The following is a 25,518-nucleotide window of genomic DNA, read 5'->3' on the forward strand; positions in this document are numbered from 1 at the left end:
TTTTGTATTTTGTATACAATTGTATTTTGTATATAGCTGTATTTTGCTACATGTCTTTGCACTTTGTTGCACTTTTTTGATGATAACGCTCATCCTTGCATATCATTTACTGTTTGGCCATTCTGTTGTTTCTTACTTATTACCTGGAGGTTGGCAACCCTATGTGCAGCCCTATTGAGTTGCACATAGTTTGCTGGCTTGTCTTGCATTCCTCCCTGTTTGATGTCCCCTATGGACACAGTCCAAACGTTTAATCCTAACTTAATTTCAGAGTATCTTCTTGCTTCTTTAAATCAAACTTACTTATGAGTAAGCACAATGACAAGCATCGGTTTTAACTATTCATAGGGGGTTACCGCACTTGTATTCTGATGTATTAAGAGTTTGAAAAGTTATAAAAAATACTGTTTGCACTTTGTTTGGCCCCTTTAGCTGTGAAGACGTCTTCCGACCATTTATAAGCCATGGTATCCAAAAAACCTTTTAAAGCGATGTTTTTTTACAACATTTTCAAACTCTTAATACAGCGCTGGGAATACAAAGTGCGGTAACCCCCTTAGAGGATCTCCCCTAATCTGCAGCAAAGGAGGCTGGAGCCGAAATTCCAAGCTGAGGGCTGGGCTCTACCTTTCCACAGCTATGAGCAGACCCTTCCTCAAGCACAAGGGGCCATTTGATTTAATGTGATTTATTGAATTGATACCCTGCCCTCCATGGCCAAAGTTGGGCTGGCATTTGGCGTGGTAGGATCCAGCCCAGAGTGTGTGCGTATACAAAATAAGGGCTGCATTCGGGAGTCACCTGGCGGAATGGGCCCTTTTTATTTTGTAAAGTACTTTGGGAGGTTTTGCATTTGAACGCTCTCAAAACATAATATTGACAGATCAAAGGTTTCCTGTGGTGGGTTGGGGGTGCCTTTGTTGCCAGTGAGTGAGAAAAGGCCCCACGATCTGCCCTGGGAGCGTGCCCAGAGAGAGAGAGGAGGGCAGTGGAAGATCCAGGTCGCTCCAAACGCCAGCTGCTCCGCCCTTCCACAGTCACCGTCAAAGGCCCCTGCAGATCCTAGAGATCGTGGTCATGCCCTGCAGCAGGCGGTTGGGTCTCCGTTGAGCAATCCATCCGGTGGTTGACCTTGGCTTCGTCCAAAGTTTGCTCCGCTCACCATTTCCGACTGGATGTTGGGACAGCAGGAAGATCGTGTGTTCCGACCGACCTACGACTAGGTAGAATGGCCACGTCTTTTGTTAAGTAAGTTTCTTGAAGCAAAGAGGTGTGGAGAGCGTTAGAAATGTCACCCATGCTCGATGGTGTGGGTTGGGCCAGGGACCCTGCTGTCTTGCTTCCTTGGTTCTGCAACTCGAAAAGGGCGCGCAGGAGTTCAAAGTGCACGGATCATGGCCAGCAGGAATGGCTGCAGTTAGAAGGGAAAGGGACACAGCTCATTGATTTAGGTGCTGAGTGAGAGGCAGGAGGAACTGGTCCTGGTCTCCAATCCCCCCCAGGGAGGTTCTCCTCCACAAACCCCTTTGAAATGAACCAGAGCTGCACCCCCTGTCTTTTGCAATGGGCCTTGCATAGGCGCAGGGCCCCTGGAGCAGTTATTTTTTATCCCCTCTCATCTGTAAACTTTTAATCATCACAGGCTCTTACTGCCAGAGCTGTGCCAAGGGCTGGAATCTGGGAAGCAGCATGTAATCCTCTGAGCATGTGTAGAGGGGCTTTCCCTTACCACTCAAGCAGCAACTCCCTACCAAGAGACAGCTGGGATCAGAGGCTACTCTAACCTAATAAGAACATCAGAAGAGCCCAGCTGGATCAGTCCCGTGAGGGGACCATCTAGTCCAGCACCCTGTTTCAGTCAGCAGCCAGCCAGTTCCTCTGGAGGGCCAACAACAGGGCACAGAGTCTGAGGCCATACCCTGAGGTTGCCTCCTAGCACTGGCATTCAGAGGTTGACTGCCTCTGAACATGGAGGTTTGCTCTAGTCCCCAGGGCTAGTAGCCACTGATAGACCTGTCCTCCATGAATCTGTCCAATCCCCCTTTAAAGCTGTCTTTGCCCGTGGCCATCCCTCTATATAAACCTACACACACCTACAAATGTGAAGGTTATACCATATTGCCTTTATCACCGATACCACCCAGCTGTGGTTATGCTGATCCAGAAAAACAGCTCTTAAAGGGTTTCAGACCAGGCTAACAATCCTGCTGTCTTTTTTTATCCTGCTTACAAGGAGGTCAGGTAGCCCCCCCCCCACTTTTTAGCATCACACCTAGAACTAGTTAAACATTCAGAGGCCCCACCCTGTGTCAAGTTTAAGAAGCCCCATAACAGCACCAGTAAAGGGGAAATGTAGTATTTTGTGGTGGTTTTCCTGTATTTAGAAGCCCCTCATAATCCAAGGCCCTAAACTGAAGCTCACTCAGCTTAAAAATACACTCAGCTCTGTTCACAACAGCCCTGAAAAGTAGGTCAGATGGAGAGAGTGAGCGATTTGTTTGAGATCGCCCAGTTTGCTTCGTGGCTCAGAGGTTATTTGAACCCGGACCTCTCTTTCTTTCCAGCTTCAGCTCCTCGGAACCTGAACTCACAGTAGCCCAGGATGACCAAGATCTCAAGTCCCTGGACATGGCGGATGAAGGCGGGAAAAGCTTTGGGAGAGGTGTCTTGAGATGTGGGGATTTTGGCAAATGGGGCCAGCCACACATGTGGGACAGGTGGCCAGGGCATATAAACCTAGCAAGAAACTGGGGGAAAGCCAGCCTTTCTCCTGGAACTGGATCCAGTGGGGAAGGACTGTAAGGGATGTGGAAAGGAGAGGATAGTTTGGACTCCTTGCAAGGCCATGAGAAGGCAGATCCTAGAGATGCCAACTCCGGATTGGGAAATTCCTGGAGATTTGGAGGTAGAACGTGGGGAGGGGAGGGTACCTCAGCAGGGTATAATGCCATAGAGTCCACCCTCCAAAGCAACTGTTTTCTCCAGGGGAACTGATCTCTGTCATCTGGAGATACAGTTGGAATTCCAGGAGATCTCCAGACCCCACCTGGAGGTTGGCAACCCTCACAGACCCACATAAAGGCTTGGGGCTCAGTGGCCACCAACTGACTCCTCCCTGCTGGTGGTCCCTTCTAGTGGGTCCCTTCTCCTGCCTTCTGGATTGCTGTTTTTGTTCCAGGCATCCTGGCACCATCCCTAAAGTCCCTTTCCTGGACTCCTGGGTTCTTTCCCCCAAGAGTCTCCTCCTACTCCCCCTTTTCACGCAAACTTCCGAGCTTCCTTGATCCTTTGGGTTTGGTTGCTTGCTTGGAGGCTCTGATTAGGTGCCATGCCGGCAGGCCTGGAAAAAAAGAGGGTTGTCTCGGGGTAACAAAGTCTCTTCCGGTGCCTGCAGTTCTGCCTCGGCCCCAGTCGGCATCGCAACGCATCTGCCCCACCAGCCGCCTCCTCCTCCTCGTGACGGGCCTCTGCACTGTGCTTGGCCTGTTGGTCATTCTGCTGGGCATCAAGGGTGAGTGGCAGGGCAAAGGGAGGGCAGACGGGCAGGATCCTCTGGCCAAGTCCCCCAAACGGGCGAAACAACAAGGAAGGGCACCAAAGCTCTTCAGGGGCTTGATCGGCTCGCTCTCCTTGACATGGAAGGCAGCGGGCTTAACCTTGTGGATCCGGGCTGCCATGGTCTGGTTTGAGGCAAACCCCTGTGGGGTTGCTGCAGGGTTGGGCTTGAATCCGGCTGGGGGTGGCATAGGCCAGGAGCAGGTGGGGCGACAAAGTGCCTTGAACCTGCCCTGGCACTGGAGAAGGGGGCTCTGGAGCCATGGAGAGAAGGGCAGAAGACACAAGCTAGGTATGTGTGGATCATAGATATGGTTGCCAACTCCAGGTTGTGAATTCCTGGGGATTTGGGAGTGGCATCTGGGGAGGGTGGGGTTTGGGGAGGGGAGGGACTTCAACAGGGTATAAAGTCATAGAGTCCACCCTCCAAAGCAGCCATTTTCTCCAGCTGAACTGATCTCTGTCATCTGGACAGAGATATCCGGGAGATATCCAGGCCCCATCTGGAGGTTGGCAACCCTTGCCATGGAAAGGAGGTATTTGTGCCAAGTATGTGTGACTGAGATGCAGGATGGAGTATGTGAGCATGCTAGGAGATGAACTTGCAGTGTGAGCGCCAGCCAGCATGCCAGATTCTCAGTGCCCCCTTGTTCTGCTCCTTGCTAGGGGCTCAGCTTGGCACAGATCAACAGGGGGCGTGGGAGTCCCTCCGAAGCTTTAACAAGACGGTCTCCGTGGGCTTCACCAGCCTCCGGCAGAAGAGTGAGTCAAAGAGGAGGAGATTGCGAAGAGGGGCTGGGCGAGATACCACACGCACATGTGAACACCTGTGTGGCTGGATGCTTTTGTGGCGGCAAGAGGGTGGCCAGCACAGATGCTGGCCCCTGTTGGGGGAAGAAGAGTTGGGTGGGCCCCCTCTTGTGGTTCTTGTTTGCCCTGCAGGAACACCCCCTTCCCAGCCACCACAATGCTCCCCAGAGGAGGGAAGGGCTCTGTTTGGGTCATCCCTGAAACCAGAGCTGGTTGCCAGCTCCAGGCTGGGAAATTCTGGGAGATTTTGGGGTGGAACCCAGGGAGGGTGGGGTATGGGGAGGGGAGGGACCTCAGTGGGGTGTAATGCCCTAGAGTCCACCTGCCAAGGGAGCCCTTTTCCCCCCGGGGAACTGATCTCTGTCATGTGGAGATCAGTTGTAATTCTGAGGGATCTCCAGGTCCCACCTGGAGGCTGGTAACCAGACTTCTGTTGTCTTCCTGTTTCCCATTCTAGGGAACAGCACCAGCTCACAACTGACCACACTGGAGCAAACCTTGAACCGCGAGGGCAATGAGACGGAGAGAAGTGAGGGCCGGGATAGGCGTGAGGGCTGCTTGTCGTGCTGGGGGAACGAGGAGGAGGAAACTGGCGTGGGGACCCAAGCAAACCAGGCCAGACCTGAGCTCTGTTGCACACAGACTTGATCTGGCCAACAAGCCCCTCTTGAGCCCCTCTTCTTGGAAGGGTCATGGGACATTCTTCCGGGCCGGGGCCTTCAGGGCCTGCTCCGAATGAAAGCCCAATGGGAAAGAGGAATTCATGGCTTGACTTTGGTCAAAGGGCCAGTGAGTCGGGATAGAGGGGCGGAGCTGCTTGAGAGGATGGGCGGGGCTTGAGGCTCTCTCCTGCATGTGACTCCGGGCCGGTTCTCCAGCCGAGCCACACCCGCAGCTGCTTGTTGGGGCACAATGAGGAGGATACCCATGTTGCTGCCAGCCAGATCCACGGCAGGGTGGGCTTGCCTTGTGGCAGAGGACACTGCTAAGGCTGCCATCTCCAGGTTGGGAAATACTCAGGAATTATAGGGTTGGAGCCTGGGGAGGGAACTGAGTGGGGCACAGTGCCTCCCTCCAAAGCTGCCATTTTCTCCAGGGGAACTGATCCCTGTAGTCTGGAGATACAATTGTAATTCTGGGAGATCACCAGGCCACACCTGGAGGTTGGCAACCCTAGGTGGGGCTCACACTCTTTCTCTCCTGCCTTGTCCCTCTGTCAGTCAAGAAGCGGCTGGAGAGCTTGCTGGCGATCCTGCAACAGGACTCGAACTTGCTGAGTTGTCAGCTGGTGGAGCTACAAAGCAATGGTACTGAACGCCAAGAAACCCAAGTGCAGGGTGGGGTGGGTGGTCTCCTGGGATCAAGGAAGAAGGCTTGGTTAGGGTCCACGGTGCTGCTTGGTTGGAGAGGACCATCCCCTTCTCCCCCTCCCTCCACTGACCTTAGTATGACCTGAATATATTATTCTTACTAGTAATTCCAAAACTGATAAGACCAGCAATGCCCTGGAGGCAGCTCACGATAGATTAGAGACTCTTCCCAGGAACTGGCCGGCCACTGAGTGAGACAGGATGCTGAACCAGATGAGCCACCAGTCTGATCCAGCAGGGCTCTTCTGGTGTTCTTAAGGAAGGAGGCCTGTTTGACCACCAAGGTTATGAGTGTGATCATGTGACCTTCATGGACATGGACAAAAGCCACGTTGGAGGATAAAGCACAATCCATCAATTTATTAATACAGACAATCAGACCAGTAACAAATTATATAACAGTAAACCTCAACAGAAACAATATAAAAACGGCTTTAAAAAGATGGGACGCATGTATATAAATTTTAAGAACACTTTACATAAAAGACTGCGTGGAGTGAGAAAGAGGCACAATAAGTACAGATATCATCATTTTAGCAGAGATTTACGAAGCTTCATAAGAGGAGAACACTGATCAAGTTTGAGTGAAGAAGATGGCTGGCTCCAACCCCAGAAGTGGCGCATGTGTACACGCGCTCACATACATTGGTGGCACAGGAGTAACGCTCTGGCTTCTCTTCCCCTAACAGGCAGTAAGTCCGGCTGCTGCCCGAAAGGCTGGGTGGTCCATCAAGAGAGTTGCTACTGGGTGTCCCGTTTACAGCGGCCGTGGATGGAAGCAAAACGGGACTGTGAACGCAAAGATTCCCACCTGGTTGTCATCAATTCCCCCGAAGAGAAAGTAAGTGGTGTGACTGGCAGCGCTTTAGTCCTCCAGCAGGGGGAGCCATAGACAGTGGGGCAGGGCGTGCCGGCTGTTGAGGAGCCTGCCCCAGTCCTCTGCTTCTGATGGGGGGGGGGAGAGGGAGGAGGCCGTGCCGTGGGACTGGCAGACATTTCAATGCGTATGCTTCCTCTTGTTAGAAATTTGTGGATCAGCTCAGGAGGTCGTCTTACATGTGGATTGGCCTGACAGATGCCGATGGGAGCTGGAAGTGGGTGGACGGGACAGGCTACACCGTACACTCGGAGTGAGTTCCATGAACCCCACGCCCCTCGCTTTCTCCACCCCCCTCCAGTCTTTTGTGTTGTGCCTTTCCTTCGTCTCTGAGATTATTGGGAAATTATACCTTCAGTTCTTTCCAGCGCACCTCCCAGATATTTTTCCTGCTTCCCTGTTCCTTTTAATTACATATAATCATGATTAATATCATCATCATCATCATCTAGTTCGGTATACTTCTGAATGCCAGTCGGGGACAACATGAGAGGGATGCCTTTGTGCATGTGCCTTGTTTGTAGCCTGGGCAGAGCCCCATAGCTATGGAGGGGGCATATGGGGGAAATGCCCCCTCAAAAATATGCCATGCTTTCCCCTGAATTATTAGCTTTCATTTAAAAAATTTTCTCTAGCCCTTTTTGTTGTGCAGATAAAATGGAAAATGTAAAGCAGTTTTTTTGTCTGGGTTGCCTGAAAAGAGCAGAGGAAGGAAACTACACATCAGCTGGAGCAGAGTCAGTTAACCCCTTCTTGACTATATTCTTTCTCATCCATTCTGTCCCCAAACCTTTTCTGCCTGGGAACTTTGATTCTATCTTGGTAGTTTCTGACTTCTCAACGTCTGCTGGAGTGAGATTTATTTTAATTTGGGGTTGCCTCCTCTGTTTGCAGTGGGAAACAGGCCTCAAGAGTAAGTGGGTTCATGGGAGGAGGGCAGGAGCAGAAAAACCAATGCCCTGTTTCACTCAGCCTGCTATCTGGTTTTCATCCTGAACTGCATACCAGCTTGGTATAGCTTGCCTGTGTGAAAGAGAGTGTTCCTCTGAGCATGTGCCGAATGTCTCTTGCTCACCAATGAATAACGGACCGCTGCTACAGGGACCTTCTTGGGTTGTTCTGCCCAAAGGTGAGCCATTTTCAAAGACGGCTTCAGGGCTGCAGTTGGGAATGGTGGATAGGAATGGTCATGCAGAGTTTAACTTGCGTATTCATACAGAGTTGGGACGCCACATCTAGAAATGCACATGTAATTTAAAAAATCAATTGACCGGAATGTGTCTCTTTCCTTGTTTCTTTTGTTTCAGGGACTGGGGTGATGGTCAGCCAGACCACTGGTACGGCCACGGCCTCAGGGGAGGGGAGGACTGCGTCCACACTTTCCCCGATGGCCGCTGGAACGACAACCACTGTTCCCGTTCGTTCGCCTGGATGTGTGAGAAGGAGCTGAAGGTTTAGAGGGAAGAGGAGTCCCTGAGTTCTGTAGTGAATCCCATGCCGCAAGAGAGCATAGTGGTTAGAGCGGTTTGGGCTTCTGATGCTTCCACATGAGCTCTGGAAGTGCCATAATTCGGCTCCAGTGTCCGTCCATTTCATTCCAGAAACTCCGCTGTGGCCTGCCTGCCTTCTCCCCCACCCCAAGCTGAATTGTTTGAATTTTTTAACCATAAAATCAAAATGTCATGCTAGGTCAATGCAGGGCTCCTGCCCTTTTAGATTTTCTTCTTTTGCTTCCAGCTTAATCTTGTATGTTTTTGCTGCAATTTTCATTGTTATTTAATTTTATTGTTCACTGTTTTTATAGTGCTATTTTGAAATTATGCCAATACAAATAAAACAAAAGAAGAGGCAGCTTTACTTGCAATGCTTAGTTCCCCGTCTCCCTAAACAAGGACTGGTCAGTGATTTATGGTTGTTGGGGCTAGATGTGGGGCAAAAGGCTTAGGCCAAGAGCCTTGTGGAGCAACGTTTTTAAAAATCTGCACAGCCATTCAAATCTCCAGTGGCCAACCAGAAGCCTTGCTGGGCAAACGCCCCTCCTGACCTCAGCCACTTTTCTAAAAACATCTGGCGGGCACCAGGAAAGATGTCAGCAGGTACAGTGGTGCCCATAGGCGCCATGCTGACTCCTGCTTTAGAGCCAAACATGGCTTAGGCCAGAATAAAAAGGGGTCTTTAAAGAATAAAATATAACTTTTATAAGTGAAGATACACTGGAGGAGCAGATGGGATGCTAGAAGGGACGGCAGGCCAAGATTTGTATGGGACTGAAGGGCTGGATCCAAGGGGCCAAATCAGCCCAGATATGGAGCCACCTGCAAAGCTAAATGAAGCTAGAAAGAAGCTTTTTTTTGTTGTTGTTGCATGAGGAGATTAGTCAAAAGGAAGCTATGAGCATATGAAGTTGCCTTATACGGAATCAGATCATCAGTCCATCAAGGTCAGTAATGTCTACTCAGACTGGAGCTGCTCTCCAGGGTCTCAGGCAGACAGAGGTCTTTCGCATCAGCTACTAACAGATCCTTTGTGGGTCGCACAGCCTCTGAGAGTGTGTCATGGACCACCCCTTCCTCATGGCTGCCCCCCTGCCCTTTTAATTGCTCTCTCTTGTATTTTGGAAACCAAGATCTGTCCCTGGAAAGAGCCTCTCTTCCATGCCTCACGTTAGTCGGTACTTTATCTTCACTGCATATAAGTGTGGATCAAGTGAAACATGTCCTGGTGGTTCCTAGAGTGAGTTTCTTAGAATCTATGGGGGGATTGGAGGGTGTCATGGAGAAAGGGAAGGTGGTCAAAGGCTGGGATGTCTCCTCCCCAAACAAAGGCTGTGCATGTCGGAACACGCGACTTGCTTGGGGTTCATCGTGGGGCAGCTGTGCCCTTTGTGGGATGGTTCTTGGTTTCTCAACATCTGGCTGGCCACGGTAGAAAATGGAATACTGAACGAGATGGGCGCCAAGGCCATTGTTTTCCTGGGGTGCCAAAAAACCTGGGGCCGTTCCATCACCAAGTCAATTTGGACCTGTAGGTCACCATGCTGAAAAAGTTGGGGCACCGCTGCTTTAACTGAAGAAGCCAGGGATTGAACCTGGGATCTTTTGATTGCCAAGCAGATGCTCCCCTGCCGAGCCACGACCCCTCCTCTAAAAGGGTAAAGAGGGTCAAACCTCTTCAGGATGCTTGGAAATTACTTAAATCCGCAACAATGGAAGCTCAGATAGAATGCATAGGGTTGCCAGGTCCCTCTTCCCCACCGGCGGGAGATTTTTGGGGTGGAGCATGAGGAGGGTGGGGTTTGGGGAGGGACTTCAATGCCATGGAGTCCAATTGACAAAGCAGCCATTTTTCTCCAGGTGATCTGATCTCTGTCGGCTGGAGATCAGCTGAACTAGCAGGAGATCTCCTGCTACTACCTGGCAGTTGGCAACCCTAAGAATGCATAACGTTTGAATGTAACAAAAGGTACCATCAAATCCAAGAGGAGGCCGTTTGTGGCTAAGGAGGAGAGTCCAAGAAGCCGTTGAAGGGAAGAGGAGGCATTGCAGAAAGGAGTGCACATTCTGGCCTAAAATATTGCTCAAATCATTACAACAAACAATAAAAATGTCCTTAGGTATATCAGAATCAGGAAATTGGCCAGGGAGGAGGTGTTGCCCTAGAACAGGGGTCCCCAACTTTTTTGAGCCTGTGGGCACCTTTGAAATTCTGACAATGTGGTAGGTGCAGCCACAAAATGGCTGCTGCAGGAGGTGGGGCCTTGCACAAAATGGCTGCTGCCTCCCACAAAATGGCTGCTGCAGCTGACCTTCAGTCACACGGTGAAGATCTTTGTGCTGCGGTGGCAGCTGCTGCCAAAGCAACATTTAAAAAAATCCGCACAGCTATTAAAACTTCAAGGGCCACTCAGAAGACTTGCTGGGCAAGCGCAACAATGCTCCGCTTGCCCCACATTGCCCTCCCTTTCTAAAAATACTTGGAGGGTGCCAGGAAAGGTCTTTGTAGGTGCCATGGCACCCACAGGCACTGTGTTGGCAATCCCTGCCCTAGGGCAAGAAAGGGTGAATGAATTGCAATAGGAAGACTGCAGAGAAATGGTCCAACTTTTTTGTGTGGTTCTTCTCTGCCAAAGATACAGGGCAGTTCTCCACACTGGAGCTGCTATTTTCAGGGGGGATGTTGGAAGAACTGAATCAATATTGTGGACAAAGAGAACTCCCTTCCCTCATAATATTAGAACTCAGGGGATGTGGGGAGTGGGACACCCAATGAAGTTGATGAACAGAAGATTTGGAATGAATCAAAGATGGTCCATGGGCATAGGTTTGCCAGATTAAGAAGAGGTTAGATGGCCATCTGTCAGCAACGCTGATTCTATGACCTCAAGCAGATGATGAGAGGGAGGGCACCTTGGCCATCTTCTGGGCATGGAGTAGGGGTCACTGGAGGTGTGTGGGGGGAGGTAGTTGTGAATTTCCTGCATTGTGCAGGGGGTTGGACTAGATGACCCTGGTGATCCCTTCCGACTCTATGATTCCATGATTCTAGGTCCCCCCCAGCCATTGGTGGGTGATGTGGGGGGGGGTAGGGTTCCTAGATCCAGGTTGGGAAACTCCTGGATATTTTGTTTTTAAGTTTTTATTTATTTATCAGATGAGGGATACAAAAAGGAAAAAGGAAACTCCTGGAGATTTGAGGCTGGAGGTTGGGGAGGTCAGAGACCTCAATGGGGTACAATGCCATAGAGTCCACCCTCCAAAGCATCAATTATCTCCAGAGGAACTGAACTCTATAGTCTGGAGATGAGCTGTAATTCCGGGGGATCCCCAGGTCTCACCTGGAGGCTGGCATCCCTACTTGGCCACCTAATGCATAATCAATATACGGAATCCACTGGCACTAGCTTAGTAGGGTTTACATGGGAACTAGAGAAACAGGGAGGGTAAGCCGATGCTCCCCAAAAGCTCAGAAATACCATGCTACCAAACCCTGGGTGCCAGGAGGCCACAGCGGGGAGGCTCTCCCTTCGGGCTGGCTCAGCACTGGGGGGCTGAATCCCACCTGAGCCCGGAGCCGGAGCTTGCATGGACAGGCTCAGGGAGGAGGGAAAGGAAGCAGGTCCTCTTTGGCCAAGCTGGCTGGCGCCTTTCCTCGCTTCGGGAACTGTTGACAGTTCAAAGGACACCACCGGAGTGGGGAAATCACAGCGGACACGGGCGAGGGAGTCGGGCCCCAGAGAGTCAGCCCCAGAGAAAGAAGGCAGGAGGTAAGACAGGAACTGGGATCTCCCAAACCCAGTTGGCAGGCAGTGCTGGACCCACTGAGGCATGGGGAAAGCGTGTGGGGTGTGTGTGTTCTTGTGGAATCACATTGGGTGGTACCGCAGACTTAGCTGTCTACTCCCTTCGCAACGGTGAGTGGTTCGTGGTTCTCACTTTTGTGGATTGGTTCAAGATTTTGGGGGATCTGACTGTTGTGCTGACCCCTTGAGTGCCTGGTCCAGTTTACGGTTGCCAACCACCAGGTGGAGCCTGGAGATCTCCTGGAATTGCAACTGATCTCGTCGGCAGAGATCAGCCCCCCCCCCCGAGAAAATGGCTGCTTTTGGGGGGTGGACTCTGTGGCATCACACCCTGCTGAGGTCCTTCTCTCCCCACACTTCACCACCTGGAGCTGGCAACCCCAGGAGCTGGAACTGCACTGACCCAAAGTCCAGTAGCACCAGCCCGGCTGTTACTGGGAAAGCTGGGTGGAGGTTTTGCTTTTGCTCCTTACCTGGCTCCTCATACCCCTCCCCACCCCCGTTTTCTGATTTCAGGTTCCTCACATCCCCTCAAGACTTCCACGACCAAGGATTCCTAAATCATTAAACCCCCCGATACAGAAGGAAGAGCGAGATGCAGGTTAAAAGTGGTGCGTGGGAGAAACACAAGGACACACAGCACCATCCGTGAACCCTCGCTGTGATTGACACCTGCCATGGTCTCCCCCTCCCTCTCCTTTCCCAAGGCCCAGCTCCTTTCCCTTCCCCCCCTCCCCTCCTGGCTGGTCTTCCTGAGCTGGAAACCCCCAGATCACATCCCTGCTTTGTTCAGTGCCCAGCACAACAAGCTAGACCCCGATAGTTTCCGAGGGTGGCCGTGTTGGTCTGCCGTGGAAGAGTTAGACCCAAGTCCAGGAGCACCTTAGAGACTGACAGGATTTGGGGGGGCAGGAGCTTTCGAGAGTCAGCGCTCCCTTCATCAGACACAGATGCCTTTACAAGGAAGTTATAGGAAGTCATAGAGGTTGAGCCCATCAACAGCTGTTAGCCAAGACAGCTGAATGGCACCTCCATGTTCAGAGGCAGTCTATCTCTGCATAAGCCTTGCTTATAGGCCTTCCAGGGACACCTCATTGGCCAGCATAGTGTAGTGGTTAAGAACGATGGTTTGGAGCAGTAGACTCTGATCTGGAGAACCAGGTTTGATTCCCCACTCCTCTACATGAGTGGTGGACGCTAATCTGGTGAACCAGGTTGGTTTCCCCACTCCTACACATGGAACCATCTGGGTGACCTTGGGCTAGTCACAGTTCTCTTAGAGCTCTCTCAGCCCCACCTACCTCATAGAATCATAGAGTTGGAAGGGACCACCAAGGTCATCTAGTCCAACCCCCTGCACAATGCAGAAAAACCTCACAGGGTGACTGTTGTGGGGAGGGGAAGGGAAGGTGATTGTAAGCCGGCTTGATTCTCCCTCAAGTGGTAGAGAAAGTCGGCATATAAAAACCAACTCTTCTTCTTCTTCTTCTTCTTCATTGTGGAACATAGGATGGTCAATTAGGTAGTCCACCAATTAGGCAGAACCCCTGATCTACCAGGGTTCTTGTTTGGTTCCCCCTGCTTCTGCTTTCGCCCTGCACGTTCACAGTCCTCTCCAAGAATCCACAACCCTGCCTTGGTAAGGGCCAATAGCCAGTCAAGTGGGATGCACACACATCCCGTTTCTCTAAAGTCTGGCCAGATCCAAGCACCCTGGTACCATTTTTTATATACTGAAGTTGTGGGAGGAGGCAGGCCGCTGGCTCAAACGGGTGGCTTGGTAATCGTCCCTTCTCCTCCACCTCTGCAGGGCTTCCTCCCCACCAGTCCTGGTCGCAACGTGTCTGCCCCGGCGGCCGTCTTGTTCTGGCCCTGCTGGGATTCATCAGTCTGATCGGCCTCCTGACGGTCGTCTTTGGCATCATGGGTGAGTGGCACTGCGGGGGACAGGCCCACCTGGGTGGGGAGGGGGGAAAAGGGGAAAGGGGCTGTCCGGCACAACTGGGGAGCATTCAAGGTTGGGCGGCTGGATGTGGGGGTACCAAAAACGTGGCCTGCCACCATCTGGGCCCCCCCTCTGTACTGTGCCTGTACACTGACCCCCCCCCCCAAGTAGGCCGCAGGAGGAGCCCCCAGAAGCATCGCTGATCGAGGAACAGAAGTGGGCTGAAGGCTGGCTGTGCAGAATACATGTGTGTGTGTGTGGGAGGAATGGGAAGGGGCAAGGGAGTGGGAGAGAATGTGGAAGGATCTGGGGGGAGTTACAAAGTGGGGGGAGTGGGGTCAAGGCTGGCTCAAGGTATCTTGTCACCTTTGAGCAGAGCACACCCCCAAGCATGGGGCTGCCAGCCAGGTCAGTGGTGGGGGTCCAGGAAGTGATGCCCCTCGCCACAAATGCCAGGAGGGAATCAAGACCCGGAGCTCAACAGGCCCCTTCCTCAACGGACCCTTCCAAGCTGTCACTCATGTCATGTGGCTGGAGTGCCAGCCCCGGGTGGGGCGTTCCTTTATCTCACCTGGATCTGTCCCCCCTTGTTGCCCCCCCCAGGCCACAAGGCTGGCAGCGATCTGAAGAGGATGGAGGAGACCCTCCAGAAGGTCAATCGCTCGATTTCCACAGAGATGCTGGCTCTGAAACAAAAGGGTGCGTCGAAGGAGCCTCCCGAGGAGACCCTGGAGGGGGGTCATTCTGTTGCCAGCGCCCCATGGAAAGAGCCAGCGCTGGTTCTGTAGACGGTTTGGATGGGTGGTGGGCAGGACCCTGCTGTGTGATGCACTGCTGGGGTGGGGAGGATTTTTAACAGGACACCACCGTGTTTCCAGTCGTCTGACTGTGTCCTCCTCTGCTCCCGAATTAACGCATGCAGATCAGTAACAGGCTCCTATCCCGACCAGAAACTATCCCTGCAGAGCAGTGGTACTCACGCCACAGCTTGTGGAGAGGCACATTTGCCACGACTGTGTAATGGTTAAGAGTGGTGGTTTGGAGCGGTGGGCTCTGATCTGGAGAACCAGGTGTGATTTCCCCACTCCTCCACATGAGCTGTGGTTGCTAATCTGGTGAACCGTGTTGGTTTCCCCACTCCTCCACACGAAGCCAGCTGGGTGACCTTGGGCTAGTCATAGCTCTCTTAGAGCTCTCTCAGCCCCACCTACCTCACAGAGCATCTGTTATGGGAAGGGGAAGGGAAGGTGATTGTAAGCTGGTTTGATTCTGCCTTAAGTGGTAGAGAAGTGGTAAAAACCAACAACACTAGAAGAGCCATGTGGCCACTGCGTGCCCCATGGGTCCCACCCCACCAAACACACACACACACACACACACACACACACACACACACACACACACACACACAACGCCCTTTCAATCCACGTTCAGTGCACTTTAGTGGTAATTTGCAAGCAGATGTTCCACTGGCAAAGTGTGCTGAAAGTGCATATCTGCTCCGCGTGTGTGACGGCACCCTCTGGGCACACTAAGGTAACTATCGCCTCTCAAATGACCAGAGTAGCTGTGAGCATCCAGGGCTGTCCCTCCCCATGGCTGTTGAGCCTTAGCCAGCCCTTGAGAGTCTGAATCGAGGGGAAGAGAGCAGGGAGGCCGAGAGGGACGTCAAGGGTGCTCAGACTTTGCTCTGCTCGGAGCCAGCCAGCCAAGCCGCACACCTTCCTTCCCCCTCTGCCTTCACACCGTCACCCCACCACGAGGCACTGCGGTTCAGGCAAGACAGTGGGCCCTGCCAGTGGAGACTGGAGGAGAGGCGGCTGGCCCTGCGGAGAGTCAAACCAACTCTCGCCGGATGCAGGGACGAAGGCTCAGAGGGGCTGTGGAGGAAGAGGAACGGCTCTTGGGGAAGACGGACCCTTGACTTCCACCCCTGGCACCAGACCTGCCCCTCAGGAAGGCTCAGCGCTTACCCATTACCCAAGCCCTCCAGCGGTGACCGTTTCATGGTGGGAACCACCTGCCCACCACAAGCCCTGACGGGCAAGGGCCTTTGCCCCCTTTCCTGGAACAGGGGGTGAGTCAGTGCCACGTGGGGGGGGGGACGGTGCGCAGAAGAACCACAGGTGGCACGTCAAAGAGCCACATGTGGCTCCGAAGCCACTGAATGAAGATCGCTGCTGTAGAAGACGTAACAGTTAGGGTGCTGGACCAGGCACAGGGGCAACCTTGGGCCTCACTTACCTCGCTGGGTTGTTGTGAGGATAAAATGGGGAGGAGAGAACCACGTGTACCACATCGAGTTCCCTGGAGGGAAGGGCAGGACAAAAGGGTACTAGAAAAATAGGAGTGAGTGGTCAAGAAGGGCAGGGCAGGGGAGACGGTTTGGAGGGAGGCTGCCAAACCCTTCAGTGCCCATTGAAGAGGCGTCTCGAAGCGAGAGCAGGAGCCCCTTAGAGACCAGCCAGATTTACGGGGCAGGAGCTTCTGAGAGTCCAAGGGAGCTCAGCTCTGACTCTTGGAAACTCAGGCCTCCAAAACCTTGTTGATCTCCCACATGCTGCTGGACTCGAGTCTGTCTTGCTCTACGGCCGACCAACATGTCTGCCCTCTGGAACTAATTGCAGAGACAGACGACTTGAAGAAATTGGCCAAGCTGGACCAGACGGTGAAGCACCTGACCGATGAGATGGACAAAGGTGGGTCAGTGGGGACTGTGGGGGGGGGCACGGGCCAGCAGGATGTCAGGTGTGCAAAGGGGGGATCACATGAACGCGAGTTTGTCATCTCAGGGGATCCCTCCAGACGATGCATGGGTGGCACCTCGCAGGCTGACCGCCCTTTATTCTAGCTGAAGCTGTTGTAGTATAAAACCTCCTTGGTCTGGGAGGGGCCACTGCTGGGCTCCCCCTGGCAACTGACACCCCCCTCTTCTGTCTGCCTTCCACAGTGAAGTCCGAGGTCCAGGGCAAAGCGGTCGCCCTGCGGAACACCCTCCGGACCTTGAATTGCGACGTGCAGGACATTAAGCACAACCGAACAGGTCTGGGCAGCATTTGGAGGGCGCCTGCAAAGAGCGGGGCTGGGTGTGCGAGGGGAAGGCGGAGGAGAAGGCCCGGATCCCACCGCCCCACACTCCCCGCTGCTCCAAGTAGCGAGATGTTCCAGCATGAACCACTTTGGCACTGGAGCCCTATCAGCCAGTGTGGCGTTGTGGTTAGCGTGATAGACTGGGACCCGGCTTTAAATCCCCTCTCTGTCGTGAAGCTCGTTGGGTGGCTGTCCAGCATAACCCACCTTGCAGGGTGGTTGTGAAAATAAACTAGAGGAGAACCACGTGAGCTCCTCTGAGCTCCTCCAAGCAAGCTGTCATGTGACAGATACATGAACACATGAAGCTGCCTTATACTGAATCAGACTCTTGGTCCATCAGAGTCAGTATTGTCTACTCAGACTGGCAGCGGCTCTCCAGGGTCTCAGGCAGAGAAAGTCTTTCACATCACCTACTTGCCTAGTCCCTTTAACGAGATGCTAGGGATTGAACCTGGGACCTTCTGCATGCCAAGTAGACACTACCACTGAGCCACAGCCCCTCCACCATAGAATGATAGTTGTGAATTTCCTGCATTGTGCAGGGGGTTGGACTAGATGACCCTGGTGGTCCCTTCCAACTCTATGATTCTAAGAGAGGGGTTGCCATTCTGTGAATTCTGCCATCTTCCCCCCTCCTTCCTGCCAGCTGGCAAAGCGCCCTGCTGCCCACCAGGCTGGGATTCCTTCGCCAGAAGCTGCTACTGGGTCTCCAAAGCAGAGAAGCCCTGGGACCAAGCCAAAGTCGACTGCGAGGACAAAGATGCCCACCTGGTGACCATCACCTCCTACCTGGAGCAGGTGAGAGGCCTGCGTTTTACTAGGATCCAAGACTTGCCTGCTTGGCAAGGGAGGACAGGAGATCTGGGAGGAAAGCGGCGTTGCCTGTGGCCCTCCCGGGGGGGGGGTGTCTTTGGGGTGGGAGAAAGACGGCGAATGTTCACAGACGGCTCCGTTTGCGTCCCCTCTCACACTAGCAATTTGTGGCCCAGCGCACGAAGCCTCGGTACACGTGGATCGGGCTGTCCTACGCCAGCGGGAGCTGGAAGTGGGTGGACGGGACCTCATACACCGTCCGCAGGATGTGAGTAGCGCGGCTGCTGTAGCCTGTCGAGCAGGCGTGGGATGAGCTTGCCAGAGAGCATCAACCTGGGGGAGGGGGTCGTAGACTGGCTGGTTGCGGGGTGGGAAGGGTGCTGCCACTCTAGGATCCAGGGGTCGCAGCCCCAGCCAGCCTCCAGGGCCCCCCTCTCTCCTTCATGCCTCCAACTGCCTCCCAAGGGAGGGACCCTAGAAATTATCTGGGTCCTACTGAGTTAGTTGAGGCTGCCCACCAATAGGGTTGCCAATTTCCAGGTGGTGGCTGGAGATCTCCCGCTATTACAACTGATCTCCAGCTGATAGAGATCAGTTCACCTGGAGAAAATGGCCGCTTTGGCCATTGGACTCTATGGCATTGAAGTCCCTCCCCAAACCCCGCCCTCCTCAGGATCCGCCCCAAATACCTCCGGCCGGTGGCGAAGAGGGACCTGGCAACCCTACCCACCAAATGGCTGCCGCAAGAGGTGCAACCAGTCACAAAATGGCGGCTGCAGCTGACCTTCAGTCACACAGTGGAGATCCTTGTCCTGTGGTGGCAGCTGCTGCCAAAGGGACGTTTTAAAAAATCTGCACAGCCCCCTGGCCCCACCCACTTCCTAAAACCACTTGGTGGGCACCAGGAAAGGTGCTGGGAGGCTTAGTGCCCATAGGCACCACACTGAGGACCCCTGGCTTAAGCTTTGGGTTAACAGCGCTTTGTGCTCCCCCTTGAGCTTGACCTCGGTGCCCACGCAAGCCCTACAGCGGAATTAGGGTCGCCAGATGCCCCTCGCCACCGGCAGGGAGGGCAGGGGGCTAGAGTCACCAGCTCCAGGCTGGGAAACTCCTGGAGATTTGGGGGTGGGGCCCGGGGAGGACAGGGACCTCAGTGGGGTACAAGGCCACCGAGTCCACCCCCCCCAAAGCATCCATTTTGTCCAGGGGAACTTATCTCTGTAGTCTGGAGATGAGCTTTAATTCCAGGGATTCCCAGCCCCCCCCCAGGTTAGCAACCCCTCGTGGGTCCCCTGGCGAATGGATGCATTTCAAGCAATGTGTGGGAGGGGGTTCCTCCGTTGAAGCACCAGACCGGCCTGATAGCAGTCCAAATGGACCGCTTGGGGAGGGGGCATCCCTAAGCAGCGTCAAGAGTTTGCATTTTACCCCAGCTGAGATTTTGGAAACAAACAGAGGCCCTGGCGAGGCAGGGGGGCTCCACCAGCGCCAAGCGTCAAGATCTTGGCCGGCTGGCTGGATTTTCAAAGCCTTGCCTGACCTCACTGCTCGAAGTTGGCTCCTGGACCGTGATATGAAGAGTGCCTCTGAGCATATGAAGAGGGAGACTCTCACCTCTCAGTCACTGCAGCCAGCCCATCATGCTTCCAGGGGTCAGAAGCAAGAGCTCAAAAAGCCCCCGGGGCATAGCTCTTTTTTCGGGAAGCGAGCACTTTCCCTCGGCAGCCACCCCGTTGCAAATGGGAAGGGAAGGGGAAAGGGAGATTTCTGGGGTGGCTTCTCGCTGCAGCCAAGCATCTCCCTTCTCCATCCCTTCCCCTTGATTTTCCATCCCAGAGACTGGACGTCTGGGCAGCCCTTCTACTACTCCTCAGTAGGAGGCGATTTGATGAGATGCACCCACCTTCACCGGGACGGGAGGTGGAGCGAGGAGCATTGCGTGCGCCGATACAGCTGGATGTGCGAGATGGACCTCAAGGGCTGAGCGTGGCCGAGGGACGGACCGGAGGGGCCGCCGGGAGGAGAGCAGGGAAGGGGGGCCGGCTGGTGTGCGGCCCCGAGGTGTCATGAGCAAATAAACATAAGATTATGTTGCAGTCGGTGTGGTCATGTCTCAGGTGGGGCCCGCTCAACGCTCAAGGTTGACCAGCATCGGCCGGAGGTGTGTGTGGCCTCCAATCTCTGATGAGCCAGGAATGAAGCTCACTGGGGCCCTGCGGGCAAGCCGGCCTCCCTCACAGGGTCATAAGAATCGCCAGGGTCAGAGCAAACCCAGAGAGATCCACCGAGTCTGGCATTCTTCCTCCAAGCAGCCAAATGCCCCTGCCAAGAAGTCCATGGCTCTCCAGCTGTTCTTCATCTCTCAGCATCTGGTATTCAGAGGTAAACTGCCCCTGGCCATGGAGGGTCCATTTAGCTGTTGTGGTTAACAGCCTTTGGTTTGCATGCACTCCACAAGCCAGCATGGAGTAGTGGTTAGAGTGTTGGATTAGGGACTGGAAGAACCAGGTTCGAATCCCCGCTCTGCCCTGGAAGTTCACGGGGTGACTTTGGGCCAGTCATACTCTTTCAGCCTGGCCTACCTGACAGCCTCATGGTGAGGATAAAATGGAGGAGAGGAGAATTATGTAAGCCACCTGGAGTCCCTGCTGGGGAGAAAGGTGGGGTATAAATGAAGAAATAAAATAAATGAAATTTCCTAATCCTAAAAAATAACAACGCAAAGCCAGCTGTGCCCCACCCCTCAACTTTTGGTTGTGAATGTTGAGATTTATTTATATGAGAGGTAGATTTATTTATATACTGTGTAAGAGGGAGGGCATCTTGGACATCTTCTGGGCATGGAGTAGGGGTCACTGGGGTGTGGGGGGGAGGTAGTTGTGAATTTCCTGCATTGGGCAGGGGGGTTGGACTAGATGACCCTAGGGGGACCTTCCAACTCTATGATTCTATGATTCTAAGATTCATTCCTTATGTCTGTCCTAAAATTATCCCAGATCAGTGCTATTGTTGAGACGATAAAGAGATCAGGATTCTGAAACTCGGAGTAGACTGCAAATAGGTACAGAAATTATTATTATTATTAATGAGAGAATATGCCAGCGGCTGTATATCTGTGTTTTAATCTCTATTCAAGGGCTAGTGCACAGGCCTTGGTGAAATGGGGGGTGCCACCCCACTGGCCTGACCCCTACCCCGACTCCCATAGGACTGAAGAACTCCTGGGTTCCTCCACAGGAGACCTGGGGAAGGGGTACATCCCGATCCACCCACCCAGCACACGGATCAGCGCACCTCCATCCATCACATGTGTGCGGGGGCACGGTCCGATCCTGGCTTCCCCAGGGCTAGCCCCTGCATGGCATCGGCCTCGAAGCGGAAGAAGTGCCAGCCCTCCATGGCCGTCAGGTCCGCGGCCCCCTGGCGCAGGTAGAAGTCGATGGCCGAGCGGTTCCAGTCCAGCGCTGCAAACCTCATCTGGGTGCAGCCCTGCTCCAAGCCGACCTGTGGGGCGAGAGGGCAAGGCGGTGGGGCTGGGGAGCAGAGACAGGGGCTGCAGGGAAGGGAGCGGGGGAGGAAAAAAGACGGCCTTGCTTGGGACGTCAAGGAAATGGGCTGGGAAGGGGCTTGCAGCCAGGACTCCAGAGGGGTTGGGACCCAGCTTGGGAGTTGCATTCCCAGCTCTCCAAAAAGGCAGCTGGACCTCTTCAGTCGCCCCCATTCTCTCCAGTAAAATTCCCTGAAGGCTGGGTGTGCGTGTAAAGAGCGGTCGAGTTGCAGCCGACTTATGGTGACCCTGTAGGGTTTTGAAGGCATGAGACAGAGGTGGTCTGCCTTGCCTCCCTCCGCACAGAGGCCCTGGACTTCCTTTGTGGTCTCCCAGAAGAAGAAGAAGAGTTGGTTTTTATATGACAACTTTCTCTACCGCTTAGGGGAGAATCAAACCAGCTTACAATCTCCTTCCCTTCCCCTCCCCACAACAGACTCCCTGTGAGGTAGGTGAGGCTGAGAGAGTGTGACTCGCCCAAGGTCACCCAGCTGGCCTCATGTGTAGGAGTGGGGAATCAAAGCCAGTTCTCCAGACCAGAGTCTACTGCTCCAACCCACCGCTCTCAACCACTACACTATGCTGGCTCTTCAAGGGCTCTCATCCAAATACTACCCAAGGCTGACCCCACTTGGCTTCCAAGAACTGAGATCGGGCTCTCCGGGGCCATCTGGGTCACGGCTGAAGGCTGAGCAACTGCTGACCAATGACACGCCAGCCTGCCCCACCAGCACCCCCAGAGAAACAACAAAACAGGGAAGCAGAAGCCAAAAAGGGTTACCTGAGCAATTGCACTCATGAGCTTCTTCCCGATGCCTTTTCCTGTGACAAGGGTCAAGCGAGAGAGAGCGCAGCTTTGCAGGGTGGCCTTCGCAGGCTCCAGGGGCAAGAAGCCCCCCTCCTGCCCCCCCACCGGCGTCTTGTCTCCAGCCACCGAGTGTGGCCTGTCCTGTCCGCTGTTGCTCCCTCCCCATCACCTGGGACTTCTGAAGACTCACCCAGGCCCACTTCCCCTGTGACGGTTCCTGCCAGTTCCCACTGGCTCTTTCACTCCCACCCCCCGGGGCCACCCCTGGTCTGAACGCCGTACCCCGAAATTCTGGCATCACATAGAGATCTTCCATATAAATGTTCCTTCCTTTCCAGGTACTGTAAGTGAAGAAATAAAGGCCGTAGCCGACGATCGTGCGTCCTGTCAGAAACATGGAGGGATGTAAACTTTTCCTGGGTGGGGCCCTTAGAGGCAGGGGGCTTTTGGGTCAGCAAGCAGACCCCTGGACCTGCAGCCTGTGCTCTGGGACCCCAACCCCACTTGGCCCCCAGCCTGGAGGTCTTTCTTACCCAGGGCTGGCCCAGTGGTGCCTGCAACCAAAGCACAGCACAAACGTCTTTGGGGCAGCCCCAGATAGGCCCTCTGGCTTCTGCCACAAGGGATTCTTGGCCACGGTCTTGCTGAGTGGCTGGGTGGGGAGGGGGGGTGGCACATCTGGATCAGGCCACGCTTGCTGGGGTCCACAGAGGGAAGCGGGGGGCTTTCTTTCCCACGTGGCAAATGAGGGGGGGGGAATCCTGAGTATCACTTACCATCCCCACTGCAGCACTCTGGGGGTGCCTCGGCCACCAAGCATTTGTAGAAGGGGACCTGGCCAAACCCATCTTCACAAAAATCTGTAGGGGGAGGAGGGAGAGAAAGAGGCACGGGGAAGAAAAGAGTCTCAGGGAAGACAGACTCTGAGAGACACCAGGAAAGGCGGCCAAGCTGCCCGGCCCCTCCCCTTCCACAGACTCTGGCATCCAGAGAGCACTGAGGTTTCTTCAGTGGCAATTCAGCTGTCCAGAAGATTGGCTGGGGCACTCCTGTCCTGGCAGGGCAGAATCTGGGGTGCCCCAGGGGTGCCAGCTCCAGGTTGGGAAATACCTGGAGATTTTGGGGGTGGAGCCTGAGGAGGGCGGGGTTTGGGAATTGGGTATAATGCCATAGAGGTCACCTTCTAAAGTGGCCATTTTCCCCAGGTGAACTGATCTCTGTCGCCTGGAGATCAGTTGTAACAGCAAGAGATCTCCAGCCACCACCTGGAGATTGGAAACCCTAGGTGCCCCACACCCTCCCCTCTGTTCTGGAGGGCAAGTCTGACACCTTTGTAGAATGTGGGCACAACTCTGCGAAAATCATGCTTCACCTCCATCCTCCAACTAAGACTTTGTGAGCAGGGGTCCCCTCCAAAATCTGCACCAGGAGTTTGGTCTCACCTTTATCACTGATTTTTACCTGCTCAGACAGGTTCTCAAATTCTGCCAGTTCCTGTTGAAAGAGTGAGAGACCGTCAACAACAGGTGTACAAAATCAACAGATGTCAAAAGTCCTCTCCTGGGACCCCACATTTTCCCTCCAGGCCCCAAATTTACCCTGGAATTCTCCTCTGGCACTCCAAAAGTCACTTTCAAAGAAAAGCTTGTGTGAGAAGCCGCCTTCTTCCGCCCAGGGCGGGTTCTCCATTCAAGCCATCCAGACACTGTTTTGGGTGGCATAGCGAGGAGGGCCAAGATGCCCTGCAGGGGTTGGCCCGGACCCAGCTGATGGAAAGCAGGAGCCGATGAGCACCATCTCCTGGAGCCATCCAACCGCCGGGTAGGCCAAGCCCCTGCGGCACTGCTATGGGGGCTGGCTTGCAGCCAGGCGATGCGGGCGTAGAAGGCAGTGAGGGACTCTTGGCTGGGCTGACAAAACAGCCACACATGAAGCCGCCCGACATTAAACCAGGCCTTGGCCCACTGAGGTCAGGCTGGCAGCACATCTCCCGAGTGAAGCAAAGGTCTTGGGATGGGCCGTGGCTCAGTGGTAGAGCCTCTGCTTGGCATGCAGAAGGTCCCAGGTTCAATCCCTGGCATCTCCAGTTAAAGGGGCTGGGCCAGGTAGGTGATGGGAAAGACCTCTGCCTGAGACCCTGGAGAGCCGCTGCCAATCTGAGTAGACAATACTGACTCTGATGGACCAAGGGTCTGATTCAGTATAAGGCAGCTTCATGGGGATAGGGCATTGCTCAGTGGTTGAGCATCTGCTTTGCATGCAGAAAGTCCCAGGTTCAATCCGCAGCATCTCCAGTTAAAAGGACTAGGCAGGAAGGAGAAGTAAAAGACCCCTGCCTGAGACCCTGGAGAGCTGCTAAACAATACTGACTTTGATGGACCAAGGGACTGATTCAGTATAAAGCAGCTTCATGGGGATAGGCCGTGGCTCAGTGGTTGAGCCTCTGCTTGGCCTGCAGAAGGTCCCAGGTTCAATCCCCGGCCTCTCCAGTGAAAGGGACCAGGCAAGCAAGTGAGGTGAAAGACCCTTGCCTGCGACCCTGCAGAGCTGCCGCCGATCTGAGTAGACAAGATTGCCCTTGCTGGTCTGCTTCAGTATCAGGCAGCTTCCAGCGTGCCTGGGTCTGTGTCGGCCAGGTCACCTGTGCCCTGATCCTCGCCTGGAGACGGCGGGGCTTGAGGCCCGGAGGGACCCTGTGCATGCCAAGCAGAGGCTCGGCCGCCGAGCCGCCGCGCCCCTCTCCGGCAGCCCCCGCCACGTCGCGGCATTTCCCCAGAGGCCCCGTGCTGCGCGGCTTGCAAAGGCAGCTCCGGGAGAGCCGCGCCCTCGGGGGCTGGGCACGGGAGGGGAGGGGGCGCTTCCTGGGGGGGGGGGTCCGAGCGGGTGCCCCTGCGGGACCTGGCCGCGCTCCGCCGCCCCTGCCCCGGGAGCCCCCCAGGGGCCGCCTCCGCCCGCGCCTACCCGAATCAGGCGCACGACCTGCGCGCAGTCCTCGGCGCGGCACGGCCGGATCGCCCCCTCGGCCATGGCCGGCGCCTCTCGCCTCTCCAACACCCGACGGCCGGCCCGAGGACTACATTTCCCAGGAGGCCGGGGGGGGGGGCTGGGGAAGGGGAAGGGGTCCGGCCAGCAGTCCGTCCATCCATCGCCCAAGTTTGCTTGCGAGGGGGGCCGGGCGGGCCGTGGGCGGGCAGCTCGCCTCGAGCCCGGGGCCTGACCGAGGGCGCTCGGATTCGGGGCAGCTCACGGCCGGAGCTGCTGGTGGGGCTCCGAGGGGCTCCTGGGCTGGACTCTCACCGGACACCCCAACGTCGCCTGGTCTTGCGGGATGCAGATGGAGGGATGCCTTGTGCCCGGGGGACGCGGGCGGTGGTTGAGGGTTTCCCCCTCTGCAGTCATTC

The 25,518-nt window shown here is 54.6% G+C and overlaps 3 protein-coding genes across 3 annotated transcripts; 2 read left to right on the top strand and 1 right to left on the bottom strand.

Moving 5' to 3' along the window:
* Window positions 1–1,228: 1,228 nt before the first annotated feature.
* Window positions 1,229–8,070, top strand: LOC130489737 (asialoglycoprotein receptor 1-like). The gene is made up of 9 exons (XM_056863527.1): window positions 1,229–1,248; window positions 2,565–2,662; window positions 3,395–3,511; window positions 4,222–4,317; window positions 4,823–4,894; window positions 5,586–5,672; window positions 6,425–6,576; window positions 6,759–6,865; window positions 7,920–8,070. The coding sequence occupies exons 1-9, from the start codon at window positions 1,229–1,231 to the stop codon at window positions 8,068–8,070; spliced, it is 900 nt and encodes a 299-aa protein (XP_056719505.1).
* A 1,373-nt stretch (window positions 8,071–9,443) lies between these two features.
* On the top strand, window positions 9,444–19,746 carry LOC130489817 (asialoglycoprotein receptor 1-like). The gene is made up of 8 exons (XM_056863612.1): window positions 9,444–9,636; window positions 13,722–13,838; window positions 14,460–14,555; window positions 16,484–16,555; window positions 16,807–16,899; window positions 17,596–17,747; window positions 17,924–18,030; window positions 19,599–19,746. The coding sequence occupies exons 1-8, from the start codon at window positions 9,444–9,446 to the stop codon at window positions 19,744–19,746; spliced, it is 978 nt and encodes a 325-aa protein (XP_056719590.1).
* Window positions 19,747–21,065: 1,319 nt separating this feature from the next.
* On the bottom strand, window positions 21,066–25,144 carry LOC130489741 (thialysine N-epsilon-acetyltransferase-like). The gene is made up of 6 exons (XM_056863532.1): window positions 25,079–25,144; window positions 23,560–23,611; window positions 22,894–22,977; window positions 22,400–22,501; window positions 22,091–22,131; window positions 21,066–21,266 (listed from the first exon to the last, which is right to left on the bottom strand). Exons 1-6 carry the CDS (start codon window positions 25,142–25,144, stop codon window positions 21,066–21,068), a joined length of 546 nt encoding a protein of 181 aa, XP_056719510.1.
* Between the last annotated feature and the right edge of the window lie 374 nt (window positions 25,145–25,518).

The sequence above is a fragment of the Euleptes europaea genome, chromosome 18 (assembly GCF_029931775.1).
Source record: "Euleptes europaea isolate rEulEur1 chromosome 18, rEulEur1.hap1, whole genome shotgun sequence".
NCBI classification, from domain to species: domain Eukaryota; kingdom Metazoa; phylum Chordata; class Lepidosauria; order Squamata; family Sphaerodactylidae; genus Euleptes; species Euleptes europaea.

Excerpts from the sequence above, each read along its gene's own strand:
- LOC130489741 (XM_056863532.1), bottom strand. The coding sequence starts at position 25,144 with ATGGCCGAGGGGGCGATCCGGCCGTGCCGCGCCGAGGACTGCGCGCAG. Across the intron at positions 22,502-22,893 it reads AGAGTGCTGCAGTGGGGATG|GACGCACGATCGTCGGCTAC; the intron begins GTAAGTGATACT and ends TGTTTCTGACAG. Across the intron at positions 21,267-22,090 it reads TCATGAGTGCAATTGCTCAG|GTCGGCTTGGAGCAGGGCTG; the intron begins GTAACCCTTTTT and ends CTCGCCCCACAG.
- LOC130489817 (XM_056863612.1), top strand. The coding sequence starts at position 9,444 with ATGTCGGAACACGCGACTTGCTTGGGGTTCATCGTGGGGCAGCTGTGC. Across the intron at positions 9,637-13,721 it reads CACCAAGTCAATTTGGACCT|GGCTTCCTCCCCACCAGTCC; the intron begins GTAGGTCACCAT and ends CCACCTCTGCAG. Across the intron at positions 16,556-16,806 it reads GACCGATGAGATGGACAAAG|TGAAGTCCGAGGTCCAGGGC; the intron begins GTGGGTCAGTGG and ends TGCCTTCCACAG.
- LOC130489737 (XM_056863527.1), top strand. The coding sequence starts at position 1,229 with ATGGCCACGTCTTTTGTTAA. Across the intron at positions 1,249-2,564 it reads ATGGCCACGTCTTTTGTTAA|CTTCAGCTCCTCGGAACCTG; the intron begins GTAAGTTTCTTG and ends CTTTCTTTCCAG. Across the intron at positions 4,895-5,585 it reads GGGCAATGAGACGGAGAGAA|TCAAGAAGCGGCTGGAGAGC; the intron begins GTGAGGGCCGGG and ends TCCCTCTGTCAG.